This window comes from Arachis hypogaea, chromosome 1, assembly GCF_003086295.3.
Source record: "Arachis hypogaea cultivar Tifrunner chromosome 1, arahy.Tifrunner.gnm2.J5K5, whole genome shotgun sequence".
In the NCBI taxonomy this organism is placed as follows: domain Eukaryota; kingdom Viridiplantae; phylum Streptophyta; class Magnoliopsida; order Fabales; family Fabaceae; genus Arachis; species Arachis hypogaea.
In genome coordinates, this window is record NC_092036.1 from 93,505,404 (window position 1) to 93,524,631 (window position 19,228).

General features: G+C 37.0%; 1 protein-coding gene across 1 annotated transcript; it reads right to left on the bottom strand.

The window, feature by feature from the left end:
• Nucleotides 1–217: 217 nt before the first annotated feature.
• Nucleotides 218–19,196, bottom strand: LOC112747320 (uncharacterized). The gene is made up of 6 exons (XM_025795314.1): nucleotides 18,952–19,196; nucleotides 17,769–18,829; nucleotides 17,561–17,616; nucleotides 17,344–17,479; nucleotides 16,584–17,250; nucleotides 218–338 (listed from the first exon to the last, which is right to left on the bottom strand). The coding sequence occupies exons 1-6, from the start codon at nucleotides 19,194–19,196 to the stop codon at nucleotides 218–220; spliced, it is 2,286 nt and encodes a 761-aa protein (XP_025651099.1).
• Between the last annotated feature and the right edge of the window lie 32 nt (nucleotides 19,197–19,228).

Here is a 19,228-nt window from a genome sequence, read left to right on the forward strand (position 1 = left end):
GACACTATCGGGTGGAAATATACAGCAAATAAAGTTTTTTCTATTGCAACTACATACAAGAGCCTAACTAGCCAGCAAGGTAAAAATAGCAAATTTGGAAAGCAATATGGAAGTGGAAAGGCCCAGAAAGAGTGCGTACCTTTTTGTGGCTCATGAATCATGGAAGGTTGATGACAGCAGATAGAAAAGGCAGAATGATGGAAACTTCTCCTTACTGTCATAATTGTCCCCAAGTGAAAGAATCGATCCTCCACGTGCTGCGAGACTGTCCTAGCGCATCTAGGATCTGGGCCAAATTAGTACACCTAAATGCTATTGCTCTCTTTTTTACAATGCCTCTGGAGTTATGAATACAGACGAACTTTAGCAATGACATGGGCAAAATCTATGAGCACAATTGGAAGGACGAATTTGTGCTAACATGCTACTAGCGAAATGAAGAGGTTCACAATCCAAGCTTCCTCCGCCTAGTGAATCATATTTCAATCATAAGGGAGAAAGTAAAGGAGTATAAGAGAGCTCATAAAAAAGGCACGCTTCTATCTATTGAAACAGCTCAAAGTAGAAAAAACTTACATTGGAGTTCACCCAAAAAAAGGCGGATTAAATTGAATACTGATGGCACATCACAAGAAAGAACAATAAAGGCTGGGTGCGAAGGTTTACTTCGAACCCATAATGGGGAGTGGATTAGAGATTTTTGGGCGAATATTGGAAGATGCCAACCAGTGCAAGCTGAGTTGTGAGGCGTCCTCCATGGACTTCACATGGCAGCAGACCTGGGAATAAGAAGAGTGGAGGTGGAAGTAGATGCAAAGGAGGTTTATGAGGCTTTGAAGGAGTATAAGACAGAAAAGTTATGCCACAACAAAGTGCTTAAGGAGATTTACAAAATCCTTCTTAGACCTTGAGAAATTGCTTTTATTCATATTGGAAGAGAAGCCAATCAGTGTGCACATTGGTTAACGCGCATGATGAGCGGATAATTTATACGCTTTTTGGCATTGTTTTTAGGTAGTTTTTAGTAGGTTCTAGCTACTTTTTAGTATGTTTTTATTAGTTTTCATGCAAAATTCATATTTCTAGACTTTACTACGAGTTTGTGTTTTTTTCTATGATTTCAGGTATTTTCTAGTTGAAATTGAGGGATATGAGCAAAAATCTGATTTAGGCTGAAAAAAGACTACTGATGTTGTTGGATTCTGACCTCCCTGCACTCGAAATAGATCTTCTGGAGCTACAAAAGTCCAATTGGCGCACTCTTAATTGCGTTGGAAAGTATACATCCAGGGCTTTCCAGTAATATATAATGGTTCATACTTTGCTCAAAGATAAACGATGTAAACTGGCGTTTAACGCCAGTTCCATGTTCCATTTTGGCGTTAAACGCCAGAAACGGGTTACAAGTTGGAGTTAAATGCCCAAAACAGGTTACAACCTGGCGTTTAACTCCAGAAATAGCACAGGCACATGAAACACTCAAGTCTTAGCCCCAGCACACACCAAGTGGACCCCAGAGGTGGATTTCTGCACTATCTATCTCAATTTACTCATTTTCTGTAAACCTAGGTTACTAGTTTAGTATTTAAACAACTTTTAGAGATTTATTCTGGACATCATGACATTTTAGATCTGAAATTTGTATCGACGGCATGAGTCTCTAAACTCCATTGTTGGGGGTGAGGAGCTCTGCTGTATCTCGATGGATTAATGCAATTATTTCTGTTTTCTATTCAAACACGCTTGTTTCTATCTAAGATATTCATTCGCACTTCAATATGATGAATGTGATGATCCGTGACACTCATCACCATTATCAACCTATGAACGCGTGCCTGACAACCACCTCCGTTCTACATTAGATTGAATGAGTATCTCTTGGATTCCTTAATCAGAGTCTTCGTGGTATAAGCTAGAACCCATTGGCAGCATTCTTGAGAATCCGGAAAGTCTAAACCTTGTCTGTGGTATTCCGAGTAGGATTCAGGGATTGAATGACTGTGACGAGCTTCAAACTCATAAGGGTTGGGTGTAGTGACAGACGCAAAAGGATCAATGGATCCTATTCCAGCATGAGTGAGAACCGACAGATGATTAGCCGTGCGGTGACAACGCACCTAGACCATTTTCACTGAGAGGACGGATGGCAGCCCTTGACAACGGTGATCCACCAACACACAGCTTGCCATAGGAGGAACCTTGCGTGCATGAAGAAGAAGACAGGGGGAAAGCAGAGATTCAAAAGACAAAGCATCTCCAAAACTCCAACATATTCTCCATTACTGCATAACAAGTATTATTTAATTCGTGCTTTTTAATTACTACCAATCAAAACTGAGAATTATTATTATCCTGACTAAGAGTTACAAGATAATCATAGCTTGCTTCAAGCCAACAATCTCCGTGGAATTCGACCCTTACTCACGTAAGGTATTACTTGGACGACCCAATGCACTTGCTGGTTAGTGGTATGAGTTGTGAAAAGTGTGATTTATAAATTCGTGCACCAAGTTTTTGGCGCCATTGCCGGGGATTGTTCGAGTTTGAACAATTAACGGTTTATCTTGTTACTTAGATTAGGAAAAATTTGTCTTTTTGGTTTAGAGTCACTAGGATTACATCTTTTATTATTCCTTTTAAAAAAATCTTTCAAAAATATTATTTTTCTTTATTAGTTTTTAATTTTTTCTTGGAGTCTTTTGTTTGAGTTTAGTTTCATATCTTAAGTTTGGTGTCAATTGCATGTTTTTATTTTCCTTTAAAAATACCTTTTTAAAACACGTTAAATTTATAACGTAGTTGGCTAGAGCATTGTGCTTGTGTTTTTGGTAATTGAGTATCTTCTTTTTAAAATTTTTCAAAAATAATTTTTCTTTGATTAAATCTTGTGCCAAATTTTAAGTTTGGTGTTCTCTTGTTAATTTTTCTTTAGTTTCGAAAATTTTATTTTGGTTTTCTAAAAACTTTAAGTTTGGTGTTCTTTCTTTTGTTCTTGTTATTCTTGTGAGTCTTCACGGTGTTCTTGAGTCTTCTTTGTGTTTTGATCTTAAAATTTTTAAGTTTGGTGTGCCTTGGTGTTTTTCCTCCAAAATTTTCGAAAACAAGGAGCATTGGATCTAAAAATTTTAAGTCTTGTGTCTTTTGTGTGTTCTTCTCTTTCATAATAAAATTAAAAAATTAAAAAATATCTTTTCCTTTAATTGCTCATAATTTTCGAATCCCTTGGGTTGACTTGGTCAAAAATTTTCAAATCATATCCTTTTAAGATTTTTAAAATCATATCTTTTTCAAAAATATCCTAACCACTTTCTCTCTCATCACTTTTTCGAAAATCTTCATAAAATATTTTCAAATCTTTTTAGTTTTTGTTTTATTTTATTTTATTATTTCAAAATTTTTTTAAATAAATATAATAAAATAAATAAAATAAATCCACATCATCTCCCTTTCTCCATCATGGACCCAAGTGGAAATGAACAGTGCAGAAGGACTCTGGGGTCATATGCTAACCCCACTACTGCTTCATATAAGAGTAGTATCTGTATACCCTCTATCGAAGTCAGTAGTTTTGAGTTGAATTCTCAGCTCATTATCATGGTGCAGCAAAGTTACCAGTATTTCGGTCTTCCACAGGAAGAACCTACAGAGTTTTTGGCACAGTTTTTACAAATTGCTGACACAGTACATGATAAAAAAGTAGATCAGGATGTCTACAGATTATTACTGTTTCTATTTACTGTAAAAGACCAAGCTAAGAGGTGGTTAAATAACCAACCTAAGGCTAGCATAAGGACATTGAAACAGCTGTCAGAAAAATTTCTAAATCAATATTTCCCTCCAAAACGGATGACATAGCTTAGGCTGAACATCCAAGGCTTTAAACAAGGAGATAATGAATCTCTTTATGATGCCTGGGAGAGATACAGAGAGATGCTAAGAAAATGCCCCTCTGAAATATGTTCAGAGTGGGTGCAGTTAGACATCTTCTATTATGGGCTTACAGAGAAAGCTCATATGTCTTTGGACCACTCAGCTGGTAGATCTATACACATGAGAAAGATAGTTGAAGAAGCTCAAGAGCTCATTGATGCAATTGCCAGAAATCAGCATCTGTACCTAAGTAGTGAGTCTTCCATGAAAGAAGAGGCTAAAACAGTAACTACTGAACTCAGTCCTGCATAACAAGTTACTGGATTCAATCAGCAATTAGATTTTCTAACAAAACAGCTAGCCGAATTCAAGGAGATACTACAAGACACAAGAATGGCTAATATGAATATGGAAGTACAGTTGAAGCAAACAAAACAGCAGTTATTAAAGCAAATAACAGAAGAGTGCCAAGCAGTTCAATTAAGAAGTGGGAAAACATTAAATACCTCACTTCAAAGCAGCAGGAAGCCAAGAAATGAACAAACTGCTACCCAAAATCCCTTTGAGGATAGTAAGAGCCCAGAGAGGAATAATTCTGGCGCTCAAACGCCAGAAAAGGGTGGAAAGATGGCGTTAAACGCCCAACCCATGCTCAGTTCTGGCATTCAAATATCACAAATAGGCAAGGAGTTGGCGTTAAACACCCAAGGGAAGCTCAGTTCTGGCGTTCAAATGCCAGAAACAGGTAAGGAGTTGGCGTCCAACGCCAATCCAGCTTCCAACCCTGGCATTCAAACGCCAGTGAGGGACCAGACACATACAAGTGCTGATAGCAACCCCTCTAAAAAGGCTTTCCCAACCACCTCTGTAGGAAATAAACCTGCAGCAACTAAGGTTGAGGAATACAAAGCCAAGATGCCTTATCCTCAGAAACTCCACCAAGCGGAGCAGGATAAGTAATTTTCCCGCTTTACAGACTATCTCATGACTCTTGAAATAAAAATTCCGTTTGCAGAGGCACTTGAGCAAATACCCTCTTATGCTAAGTTCATGAAAAAGATCTTGAGTCATAAGAAGGACTAGAGAGAAACTGAAAACGTTTTCCTCACTAAAGAATGTAGTGCAGTCATTCTAAAAAGATTACCAAGAAAGCTTAAAGATCCCGGAAGTTTCATGATACCATGCACATTAGAGGGTACTTGTACCAAGAAAGCTCTATGTGATCTTGGAGCAAGTATCAACCTGCATCCACTATCAAAAAGCTTGGTTTGACTGAAGAAGTCAAACCAACCCGGATATGTCTCCAACTTGCTGATGGCTCCATTAAATACCCATCAGGCATGATTAAAGACATAATTGTCAAGGTTGGGCCATTTGCCTTTCTCACTGACTTTGTGGTGCTGGAAATGGAGGAGCACAAGAGTGTAACTCTCATTCTAGGAAGACCTTTCCTAACAACTGGACGAACCCTCATTGACGTCCAAAAAGGGGAATTAACCCTGAGAGTCAATGAGGACGAGTTTAAGTTGAATATTGTCAAAGCTATGCAGTATCCAGACACCCCAAACGACTGCATGAGCACTGATATTATTGACTCTTTGGTGGAAGAGGTCAATATGACTGAGAGTCTCGAATCAGAGCTAGATGATATCTTTAAAGATGTTCAGCCTGATCTGGAGGAACCAGAGAGAATAATAGAACCTCTGAAAATCCCTCAGGAAGAGGAGAAACCTCCTAAACCCAGCTCAAACCATTACCACTATCCCTGAAATATGCATTTCTGGGAGAAGATGACACTTTTCTTGTAATCATAAGCTCTGCTTTAAAACCACAGGAAAAGAAGGCACTAATTCAAGTGCTAAGGACGCACAAAACAGCTCTTGGGTGGTCCATAAGTGATCTTAAGAGCATTAGCCCAGCCAGATGCATGCACAAGATCCTATTGGAGGATAATGCTAAGCCAGTGGTTCAACCACAAAGGGGGCTAAATCCAGCCATGAAGGAAGTGGTGCAGAAGGAGGTCACTAAATTACTAGAGGCTGGGATCATTTATCCTATTTCTGATAGCCCCTGGGTAAGCCCTGTCCAAGTCGTCCCTAAGAAGGAAGTCATGACAGTGGTTCATAATGAAAAGAATGAACTGGTTCCTACAAGAACAGTTACAAGGTGGCGCATGTGTATTGACTACAGAAGACTCAATACAGCCACCAGAAAGGATCATTTTTCTTTACCATTCATAGACCAGATGCTAGAAAGATTAGCAGGTCATGATTACTACTGCTTTTTGGATGGCTATTCAGGTTACAACCAGATTGCAGTAGATCCCCAGGATCAAGAGAAAATAGCATTCACATGTCCATCTGGAGTATTTGCATACAGAAGGATGTCATTTGGCCTGTGCAATGCACCTGCAACTTTTCAGAGATGCATGCTCTCTATTTTCTCTGATATGGTGAAAAAATTTCTGAAAGTCTTTATGGATGACTTCTCAGTATTTGGAGACTCATTCAGCTCCTGTCTTGACCATCTGGCACTTGTTCTAAAAAGGTGCCAAGAGACTAACCTAGTTTTAAACTAGGAAAAATGTCACTTTATGGTGACTGAAGGAATTGTCCTTGGGCACAAAATTTCGAACAAAGGAATAGAGGTGGATCAAGCTAAGGTGGAGGTAATTGAAAAATTACCACCACCTACCAATGTTAAGGCAATCAGAAGCTTTCTGGGGCATGCAGGATTCTACAGAAGGTTTATAAATGAATTTTTAAAAATTGCAAAACCTCTAAGTAATCTGCTAGCTGCTGACACGCCATTTATCTTTGATAAGGAGTGTCTGCAAGCGTTTGAGACTCTGAAAGCTAAGCTGGTCACAACACCAGTCATCTCTGTACCAGACTGGACATTACCATTTGAATTAATATGTGATGCCAGTGATCATGCCATTGGTGCAGTGTTGGGACAGAGGCATGACAAGCTTCTGTACGTCATTTATTATGCCAGCCATGTTCTAAATGATGCGCAAAAGAACTACACAACCACAGAAAAGGAATTGCTTACAGTGGTTTATGCCATTGACAAGTTTAGATCCTATTTAGTAGGATCAAAAGTGATTGTGTACACTGACCATGCTGCTCTTAAATATCTACTCACAAACCAGGATTCAAAACCCAGGCTCATAAGATGGGTGTTACTTCTGCAAGAGTTTGATATAGAAATAAGAGACATAAAAGGGAAAGAAAACCAAGTAGCAGATCACCTGTCCTGAATAGAACCAGTAGAAAGGACATCCCTCCCTCTTACTGAGATCTCTGAAACCTTTCTGGATGAGCAACTTTTTGCCATTCAAGACTGAAACTGGATTAAAGCTTAGTAATAGTCCAGCTAAAGACGATAAAGAAGCGTTTATTAGGAGGCAACCCAATTTTATCTATCTATGTTAAAATTCCATTGTTATTTTGTGTTTTCTTTAGGTTGATGATCATGTGAAGTCACAAAAACAACTGCAAAAATTAAAGCAAAATCAAAAACAGCATTAAAAACAGCACACCCTGGAGGATGAGCTTACTGGCGTTTAAACACCAGTAAGAAGCATCAGACTGGCGTTTAACTCCAGCAAGGAGCATCAAGCTGGTGTTAAATGCCAGAAACAAGCTGCAAGCTGGCGTTTAATACCAGAAACAAGCAGCAGTCTGGCGTTAAATGCCAGGATTACACTATGAGGGCGTTCTACACGCCTAAATGGTGCAGGGATGAGAAATCCTTGACACCTCAGGATCTGTGGACTCCACAGGATCCCCACCTATCTCACCATTCAAATTCAAACTATTCCCCTCCCAAACCCACCCATTCACACACCTCCATCTCCTCCACTTCTCCTTCTACTCCCTTCTTTCTTCTTTTGCTCGAGGACGAGCAAACCTTTTAAGTTTGGTGTGGAAAAAGCGTTGCTTTTAGTTTTTCCATAACCATTATGGCACCTAAGGCTGGAGAAACCTCTAGAAAGAGGAAAGGGAAGGCAGTTGCTTCCACATCTGAGTCATGAGAGATGGAGAGGTTCATCTCAAGGGTCCATAGTTCAGTGGTAGAGCATTTGATTACAGATCAAAAAGCCTTGAGGGAAGAGCAACAAAGGCAAGGAAGAGACATAGAGGAGCACCATTAGATCTTCAACAGGAAGAACAAGCCGCCATCACTAAGGTGGACTCATTCCTTAACTTCCTTGTTCTTATTTTTCTATTTTTTTTATTTTCATACTTCATGTTTGTCAATGTTTTGTGTCTTTACTACATGATCATTATTGTCTAGTGTCTATGTCTTAAAGCTATAAATAACTCTATGAATCCTTCACCTCTCTTAAATGAAAAATGTTCTAAAAATAAAAGAATAAGAAGTACATGAGTTTCAAATTCATCCTTGAAATTAGTTTAATTATATTGATATGGTGACAATACTTTTTATTTTCTGAATGAATGCTTGAACAGTGCATATTTTTTATATTGAATTTTATGAATGTTAAAATTATTAGCTCTTGAAAGAATGATGAACAAGAGAAATATTATTGATAATTTGAAAAATCATAAAATTGATTCTTGAAGCAAGAAAAAGCAGTGAATAACAAAAGCTTGCGAAAAAATGGTGAAAAAAATAAAAGAAAAAGAAAAAGCAAGTAGAAAAAGCCAATAGCCCTTAAAGGCAAAAGGCAAGGGTAAAAAGGATCTAAGACATTGAGCATCAATGGATAGGAGGGCCTAAGGAAATAAATCCAGGCCTAAGTAGCTAAATCAAGCTGTCCCTAACCATGTGCTTGTGGCATGCAGGTCCAAGTGAAAAAGCTTGAGACTGAGTGGTTAAAGTCGTGATCCAAAGCAAAAGAGTGTGCTTAAGAACTCTGGACACCTCTAATTGGGGACTTTAGCAAAGCTAAGTCACAATCTGAAAAGGTTTACCCAGTTATGTGTCGTGGCATTTATGTATCTAGTGGAAATACTAGAAAACAAAGTGCTTAAGGCCTCGGCCAAGACTCATAAAGTAGCTGTGTTCAAGAATCAACATACTAAATAGGAGAATCAATAACACTATCTGAATTCTGAGTTCCTGGAGATGCCAATCATTCTAAACTTCAAAAGATAAAGTGAGATGCTAAAACTGTTCAGAAGCAAAAAGCTACTAGTCCCGCTCATCTAATTAGAACTAAGATTCATTGATATTTTGGAATTTATAGTATATTTTCTTCTTTTTATCCTATTTGATTCTCAGTTGCTTGGCAACAAGCAACAATTTAAGTTTGGTGTTGTGATGAGCGGATAATTTATACGCTTTTTGGCATTATTTTTAGGTAGTTTTTAGTAGTTCTAGCTACTTTTTAGTATGTTTTTATTAGTTTTCATGCAAAATTCATATTTCTGGACTTTACTACGAGTTTGTGTGTTTTTCTATGATTTCAGGTATTTTCTAGTTCAAATTGAGGGATATGAGCAAAAATCTGATTTAGGCTGAAAAAGGACTACTGATGATGTTGGATTCTGTCCTCCCTACACTCGAAATAGATCTTCTGGAGCTACAGAAGTCCAATTGGAGCGCTCTCAATTGCGTTGGAAAGTATACATCCAGGGCTTTCCAGCAATATATAATGGTTCATACTTTGCTCAAAGATAAACGATGTAAACTGGCGTTAAACGCCAGAAACAGGTTACAAGTTGGAGTTAAACGTCCAAAACAGGTTACAACCTGGCGTTTAACTCTAGAAACAGCCTAGGCACGTAAAAAGCTCAAGTCTCAGCCCCAGCACACATCAAGTGGACCCTAGAAGTGGATTTCTGCACTATCTATCTCAGTTTACTCATTTTCTGTAAACTTAGGTTACTAATTTAGTATTTAAACAACTTTTAGAGATTTATTCTGTACATCATGACATTTTAGATCTGAACTTTGTATCTTTGACGGCATGAGTCTCTAAACTCCATTGTTGGGGGTGAGGAGCTCTGCTGTGTCTCGATGGATTAATGCAATTATTTTTGTTTTCTATTCAAACACGCTTGTTTCTATCTAAGATATTCATTCGCACTTCAATATGATGAAAGTGATGATCCGTGACACTCATCACCATTCTCAACGTATGAACGCGTAGCTGACAACCACCTCCGTTCTACATTAGATTGAATGAGTATCTCTTGGATTCCTTAATCAGAGTCTTCGTGGTAGAAGCTAGAACCCATTGGCAGCATTCTTGAGAATCCGAAAAGTCTAAACCTTATCTGTGGTATTCTGGGTAGGATTCAGGGATTGAATGACTGTGACGAGCTTCAAACTCACAAGGGTTGGGTGTAGTGACAGACACAAAAGGATCAATGGATCCTATTCCAGCATGAGTGAGAACCGACAGATGATTAGCCGTGTGGTGACAGAGCACCTGGACCATTTTCACTGAGAGGATGGCTGGTAGCCATTGACAACGGTGATCCACTAACACACAACTTGCCATAGGAGGAACCTTGCGTGCATGAAGAAGAAGACATGGGGAAAGCAGAGATTCAAAAGACAAAGCATCTCCAAAACTCCAACATATTCTCCATTACTGCATAACAAGTATTATTTAATCCGTGCTTTTTATGTACTACCAATCAAAACTGAGAATTATTATTATCCTAACTAAAAGTTACAAGATAACCATAACTTACTTCAAGCCAACAATCTCCGTGGGATTCGACCCTTACTCACGTAAGGTATTACTTGGACGACCCAGTGCACTTGCTGGTTAATGGTACAAGTTGTGAAAAGTGTGATTTACAATTTTGTGTACCAGCACAGTAACATCAAGTTCAAAGAGACTTTTTACTTTTTGGATACTCCCCCATTAGATTTAGTTAGTTTAATGAGAGATGATGTAAAAGGTGTTCTTTGCCCCAAGAACCTTTAGTTTTGTAGTTTTTTTGTGTGGGCCTAGTGCCCCTTACACTTACCCAAAAAAATCAAACTGAAATTCTCAATTCGTTCAAAAGCTTCGTGGTTAGGGTTTTGCGCTTGAAGCTTAACCAAAAACAATTGTGAAAATCTTTGGAGTAAATTTAAATTGTAGTTATGTCTTCCCATAGCTATACTAAATGTTGTGATTGAGTTAAACAAATAATAAACAATATCTCAAATTAATGGCTAAGAAATTTTTAGCCAAATAAACATTGTATTCGAAATATACATTTAACTTGATCTAGGACACTATATTTGGAATATGAGATGTTTTGCACATACATAAATATATCTTATATTATACATTTTCGTAAATATTATATTTAAATAATTTAAATAATAAATCCATCGAACAACTCCTAAGTATTTAAAATTAAATCTTTTAATTTTTGAAACGGCTCTACAATAAAATGAATTATATAACTAAATATAACTAAGTTGTTATAACTATTTTTCACATCACGCGCCACTTATTCTTCTTTTACTTTCGTCGTCGTCATCGTTGTCGTCACCTCCTCCTCCTCCCATTTGATTTATTTTTTCATTCTTTTTTCTCCTACTATTTCATTATCATCACCATCATTCTTCTTTTTAGTTATATATCACACAATTAGTTTGACGATAAAAAAAATTACATCATATTTTTATATCACGGCTAAGAAATTTCGATGTCAAAATTAAAATTTTTCTATGTCGCAATTAAAAAAATTTTAATGCTACTTTTCTTATAAGTTCTGTATAATTCAAAACTTTACTTCCTCCTCCTTCATTATCATCATCTTCTTCTACTTCTTTTTTTCTTCTTCTTTTATTTGTTTCACATTTTCATAATTCTTATTTTACCCTTTTAATAAAAACCTGTGTCACAATTACAAAATTTCGGTGTTAAAATTAAAATTTTTTTTTGTGTTACAATAAAAAAATTTTATTGTTATTTTCAGATAAATTATAACTCAAAACTCCTCATCCTTTTCGTCTTCTTCTTCAATTAAATATCACAATTCAGTGATAACAAAATACATCATTTAGTTTAAAATGACACGGAATTTTTTAGAAAATGACATAAGAAATATTTAAATAATCACAAGTCTAAAATCTTGATTCAATCAATCAACAAAATACATTCAAATATATTTTAGAAATAAAAAATGCATCAGTTTATTGTAAATAATACAAAAATAGCTAAACTTCTTATATATAAATTTAATACCACCCAACTCGTTCAATGTTAAGAAAAGTACATTTTTTTCTTCTTCTTCTTTCACATTCTCACAGTTCTTATTTCACTTTTTAAATAAGAATCTGTGTCATGATTAACAAATTTTGATATTAAAAATAAGAAATTTTTGTATCACGGTTAAAAAGTTTTAATATTATTTTTCTGATAAATTTTGTATAATTCAAAACTCTTCCACCTATTCTTCTTCATCTTCATCTTCATCATCTTCTTCTTATTTTCTTGTTTCACATTCTCATAATTATTCTTGTTTTATTCTATTAACAAGAATAAAATAAGAAAAAAAGGAAAAAAATCAAACGAAGAAAAAAATATATAATTCTGTAAATTACAAGAAAGAGAAAGAGGAAAAAAAATGCAGCAACAGCAACAACAATAAAAAAACGATGATGAGGAGAAAACATGCGAAAAAGAAGAAAGATCACGAAAAAGAAGAAGTGCGGGATACAAACGTTCACTTTAATTGGAAGTTGGAACGTGTCTAATATTCTCTCACTAATAAAATTTATTTTTGTTGGTTTATACCGATTTGATTAAATTTAGTTGTAAAAAAAATTTAGATGTATAATAGGACCGAATAATTTTTATAACTAATAGTAGAAAAAATGATAGAATCTTATTTAATCTATTTACCTTTATTTGAAAATTTAACCTTTTTTAATTTTTTTTAAAACAAAAATTATATTTATTTGTATTCAATAAAAGATTTTTAAAAATAAACACAATCAAAAGGATAATTTAAGATTGTTATTTATTATATGAGTTTAATTTTTTATATTGGGATAGTGTAAACCATAAAAAGGTAACTATCTTCAATGACGCGACGAAACATAATTGGATGCACATGTAAAAAAAATAGGGGTTGCAAAGCGGATAGCCCGCCTAATTTTGCCCCCTTCACCAAGTAAGGTAGATTTAAAATGTTAGTCCGTCCTTTTTCCAGTGGGCTAGTCCACTTAACTTATTTTTTTAAAATAAGATATTAAAATTAATAAAAAATTTAATTAAAAATTAAATATAAATAAAAAATAGTCAAATTATAATATAATATTTTTATTTTTTTTAATTTTTAACTTTAATAGAATTATTTAAAATAAATTCATCAATAAAATCATTTTTATTTTAAGAAATAAGTTAAATAATTTGAGCATATATTAATAACTAAAAAATATAAAAATAATAGAATGAAAAATATGTTTAACAATTATATAATTATTAATTTTTTAATACTAATTACTTTTTTTATTTAATAAAAAATAAAATAAAATCATTTTTGGCTTAACAAGACAGAGCAGTTTAAGTTTGGTAGATGTTTTTTATTTGACGGATTTTAAAGCCTAGCCCAACGATCTTTTTTTGGCAGTTGGATGCATTGATCTTGCAGATTTGGTCTACCTATAAAAATGTTGCATTAAAATGAAACTTTTATTAATCAAGTAGATTGGTCTAATAATTAGTTTATTAGTTTTTTTTTTTGGTGACTAAATAGAAAAGAAAGAAAAAAGAGACAAAACCAAATTAATTGGCTAGGGTCATATCTAAATCTATTAGATGTTGAAGCTCACTCCATGGTTGGCTCCAATTCGAGTGAATGTCCGCAACAGAAGCAGCTGCTTTAGCCATACAATCTGCAATACTATTTGCAGTCCTCTGAATTAAAAGAATAGAGACTCTCCAATTCCAATTCATAACCTCCTGAATATGCTTTGCCAAATCCCATTCCGGAATATCCTTACTAAGCATTCTTTGGTTTACCAAGAAAAGAGCTTCTAAACAGTCTGTTTCACAAATAACCTCACGAAATCCACTCTCCCAAGCAAGAAGTAAACCTCTCCAAATTGCATACAATTCAGCAAAAAGAACACTGCACACTTCGACTTTTCCAGTGCAACCTTTCAACCAACATCCATCAGGATTGCGAATAATACAACCAAAACCAGCATAGCCAGAAGGAGCAAACCAACTAGCATCACAATTCAATTTAACAGAATGAACTGGAGGTGGAACCCAATGCAAACAAAGTGAAGGAGGAGACATAGATTGATGCATAGCAAAAATAGTGTGAAACTCCCTTACTGAACTACGAATCAAACTCACCACTTTACTAGCACTCCATGAATCATCTATATTAAATAAGTCATGATTTCTGCTTCTCCAAATCCACCAGATAGTCGAAAAGAAAAGAAAAGCATCTCCACTCCTTGCACCTCTGTAGAGCCAATCATGTAAATTCGAGTTATCTGAATACAAGCCTAAAAGGGTCCAGACCTCCTTGGCACTAGGGCACTCCCGAAGACAATGAAGAGTGGATTCAGAACCATTCTGACACCGATGACAAGTGCTAGATAAAGCTAAACCACGACCCAAACGAAACTCTGCTGTAGGAATAGCATTATGGAGACTGAGCCAAATCAAGAACTTATACTTCTCAGGAATATGTAGACGCCATACCCACAACCAATTATCATGCTCATTCCAGTCAAACTTTCTTTTGGCTAGCCAACTGTACCCACTCCTAGCTGAGTAGAGTCTAGAAGATGCCACACCCCACGACCAACCCGAACTCTCTCCAGCATTCAAATCCGGATTATAAGCATTCAAACGCTGTTTGACATCTTCTAGAATGATAGAGAAAATATCATGGAGATTCCATTGACCATCTTTCCAAACGTCTCTAATAGTTAAATCAGAGTCAGATATATGTACAAAAGGGAAATCTTGAGCAATTGGGCCCTCAATACTCCAATTGTCAAACCAAAAAGATTGATCAAGTGACCCAACGCACCAAGAGAAGGCATCCTTAAGAGCACCAAAAGCCTTTGAGATACTCTTCCAAACATGAGAAGCATTGCAAGGGACAGGGCCATCTAAAACTCCCTCATTCCTCAGATACTTCGCCCTCAATAGAGCAACCCAAGGCTTGTCCTGACAATGAAAAAGTTGCCACACCAATTTACCAAGTAAAGATATATTAACACACGCAGGGTCTCTAACACCCAGGCCACCAAATTTTTTTGGAGTGATCACGGTCCTCCAATTAACAAGAGAAAGACCTCTACCATCAACTTGACCCTTCCAAAAGAACTGTCTCATCATAGAAGATAATTTATCGCAAACCCAATTTGGAAAAAAGGATACCTGCATATGATAGACAGGAATGGATGCTGCAACAGAATTGATCAGGCAAAGTCTCCCTGCTTTATTTAGAAGCCTTCCTTTCCAATTAGCTAATCTCCCCCTCACCTTTTCAATCACCGAATGAAAAGAAGCCCTATTGGTACGGGAATGATTAAGGTTAACTCCAAGATATCTTCCTAAGTCCAAAGCAAAACGTATTGAAGAAACACTAGTAAAAATATCTCTTCTACGAGCAGTCACATTTTTAGAACAAAAAGCTTTAGACTTTTCAAGATTCACTTTCATGCCAGATGCCTTGCAAAAAATATTAAGAGAATGCATGACCATTTGGACCTGACTTTTTGTAGCCTGGCAGAAGAGTAAGAGATCATCTGCAAACATCAAATGAGAAAATTTTGGGCCACCCCTAGTGACAGAAACTGGTTTCCACACACCCTCGACCACCTTATGAGATATATAGCAGGAAAGTCTTTCCATACAAAGCACAAATAAGTAAGGAGACATTGGATCGCCCTGTCTAAGCCCCCTTCTAGGAGCAAAACTATCCAATCTATTCCCATTCCATATAATAGAAAGAGAGGATGCACGGACACAAGTCATAATCAAATTAACAGTGATGATAGGAAAACCAAAAGCAATGAGAGTACTCTCCAAAAACCTCCAATCCACCCTATCATAAGCTTTTTCAAGATCAATTTTAAAAGCAAAAGTACCTTTCTTGGATTTTGTGTGCTTCATGAAATTCAAAATTTCTTGGGCCACAATAATATTATCAGGAGCACCACGACCCGGAATAAAACCTCCTTGTAAAGGACTAACAATATCTGGAAGAAAAGGCCGAAGTCGGTTAGTCAATACTTTGGTGATAATTTTATAAACAACATTACACAAGCTAATAGGCCTGAAATCCTTCATAAAGGTAGGATTATCAATTTTAGGAATAAGCACAATCAGAGTTTCCATGATGCTAGGATTTAAGAACTCTCCCAAAAAAGCGCTCCGGACAATATTCCAAATCTCAGTGCCTACTATCTCCCAATATTCTTTAAAAAAATAAGCTTGAAAGCCATCTGGACCAGGAGCCTTAAAAGGGCTCATACTGAATACTGCTGACTTGACTTCCGCAAAAGAGACAGGGTCAATTAACCTAGCACAAGCCTCAGTGCTTAGAGTGGGCATCGGAACATCCCCTAAACAATCAACCTCAACCTCTTCCGTTGTACCAAAGATATTCTTGTAAAAAGAGAGGGCTTCTTCCTGGAGAATATCTGGATCAGTAGACCAAGACCCATCTCTAACATATAATCCATGTACTCTATTATGGTTTCTACGCACCAAAGTCTGAAGATGAAAGAATTTAGTGTTTCTATCCCCATACTTGACCCACTGCTCTCTAGATTTCTGGTACCAAAAAAGTTCCTCTTGCAATAAAAGCCTATTATAATCTTCCCTCAGTTCAGCTTCTTTAATTCTCAGAGATAACACATCGGTAACCTCCAAACGCCGTTGAATCTGATCAATCTGATATTCCAGCTTATTTTTTCGCACAAAAATATTTCCAAAAATCTTTGAGTTGAAGTCCAAAGAAGCCTGTTGAACCATCTTAAGCCTTTCAGTAACGCCTCCAAACTCTTGATTCCAAGCCTTACTAATAACATGTTTATAAGAAGGATGTGTTGCCCACGCAGCTTGGAACCTAAAAGGACGAGAACCTTTCACTCTGGGGCTACCATGACAACGAACTAAAATAGGACAATGATCAGAATGAAGCCTGCTAAGAATTTTAGAATAACCCTCAGGAAACATTGACATCCACGTCTCATTAACTAGAGCTCTATCCAACCTTTTAGCCAAGTCCCTGCTAGCCTGAACTGCTCTATACCAAGTATATCTCCTACCAGTCACTTTAAGATCAAAGAGCTCACAGTCATCTAGAGTAGTAGCTAATAGACTAGCTCTGTGAGAAGAAAAATAAGCACCTGTACTCTCATCTGGTGCCACAATCTCATTAAAATCACCAATGGCCATCCATGGTCTATTATGGCCTGAATTAATAGAACGCAAATGATCCCAAAGCATACATCTTTTTTCGAATTGAGGACTCCCATATACTGCACTACAAAGCCAAACTAAGTTACCCACACTCACTTTCACTGTGATACATTGGTCAATTTGATCAATAACCTTACAAGAAGAATTAGCAATAGAAGATAGAAACCAAATGCCACCCCTGTGTCCTACTGCTTCCTCAATACCAACACAATGAAAACCCAACTTATCCCAAAAATTTTTTAAATTATTAAACATGGTATGAGTCTCAAAGAGAAAGAAGAAAGATGGTTTATATATTCTCACCAAATTTTTGCAATGCACACGGGCCATCTTGTTAGACGCACCCCTCACATTCCAGGCTATGATATTGAAACTATCCATAAAAAACAGCAAAAAGAGAGTTCCAATAACAAACCCGAGACTCAACATGTTGTCCCTGTCTTCGACAATCCTGCCTTTAATGGACTCTCAAGTGGCAGCCCAATTTTCTCCGTCAAAACTTGCACCATACCTGCCGTCGATGCTCCATCCTTATCTACTGGTGAATTCTGCAAAGAGTTTGGGCGAGGACGCTTTCGCACAGTGCCATTTGTTGTCTCACATTGCTGCTGATAATGAACATTGTGCCGGGTCCCCGAAGAAGCCACACTAACCGATTTTCCAATATTGATGCCCCTGCTTAATTTTACTTTGGATCCAGTAGCATGTGTTGTACGTTGGTGGTTAGGCCTTGTCCAAGTACTGGTAGCCTTGTTAGGAGTCTTCTTTGCTTTTGGTTGGACCTGATGGGTACTAGGAGAAGGCTTTTGACCCATTTTATACTTTCCTTTCCTAATCACTTGAGTCCAACCTTCCAAATCCTCATGTTGTGCATGGTCTACATGAACAGCATGCAAATCACTCTCCACCAAATTCGGGACAGTAACATTTACAGTCTCATCTCCAAGATTCCTGCCAAAATAAAAACTTGCCTTTTCCACATGCACTGGATTTTTTGAATTTGAGCTTTCTGGCTGTTTTGCTACATCGCTGATCACCTTGGCATTAGTTCCTCCTCCTGCATTGCTGTCAGTCTTGCACACCTTCATATCATGACCAAACTTGAGACAGGAGCCACAAATAAGGTGAAGACTTTCATATTCAACCTCATATTCAACACCTTCAACAAGAATCCTCTTAGTCACTGGCAATCCTAAATCTATCTGAACACAGGCTCGAGCATATCGTCCTCTTTCAGCTAATTTTGTTGCCAAATCAACCTTAACGGGAATGCCAACTGCAGCCGCAACACGGAGCATTGCATCTTCTTGGTAGCACCAAATTGGTAATCCAGAAATTCTAATCCACACTAAAGTTGCTCCAAAACAGTTTTCACTTGATCTAAACTCTTGGTCCCAAGGCTTCACAGCCACATAATTTCCCTCAATCATCCATGGACCTCCTAAGAGAACATTTTCTCGCTCCTCAGCCACATCAAACTTCACAAGAAAGTAGTCAAATCCCACGTCCAATAAATCAAAACCTCCCTTAATCCTCCATACCGTTCGGAGTTTATGAGACAATGCAGTGTAGCTATAATGTTTACCTAGCACCTTAATCACTATAGCATCCTTATAAGGTTCTGCCAAGCAATTCTTAGCTTCTTGGGTAAATGTGACACTCGGTGGTAAGAGATCTCCTTGCTTTCCAGAAACTCTATCGCAATGTTATCTCCCGATAAAGTTTCAACAAGTGAAAAAGCTTTAGCAATCTTGGAACCCACAACTTTGTCCCTGAAAGAAACCTTCAAAGGCTTAGAAACCCCTCCCGAAATATGATCCTCCTTTTCTCCTGATGCAATCCCTCTCCCGCTCTCCCCCTTATCTCTTCCGCCGACATTATCGGCTGCCTCACCGTGTTTCACCCTCAAAGTCTCTTCCCCGCTCACTCCACCACTCATCTTCGATTTATTAGTTTGTTATATAAATGTTG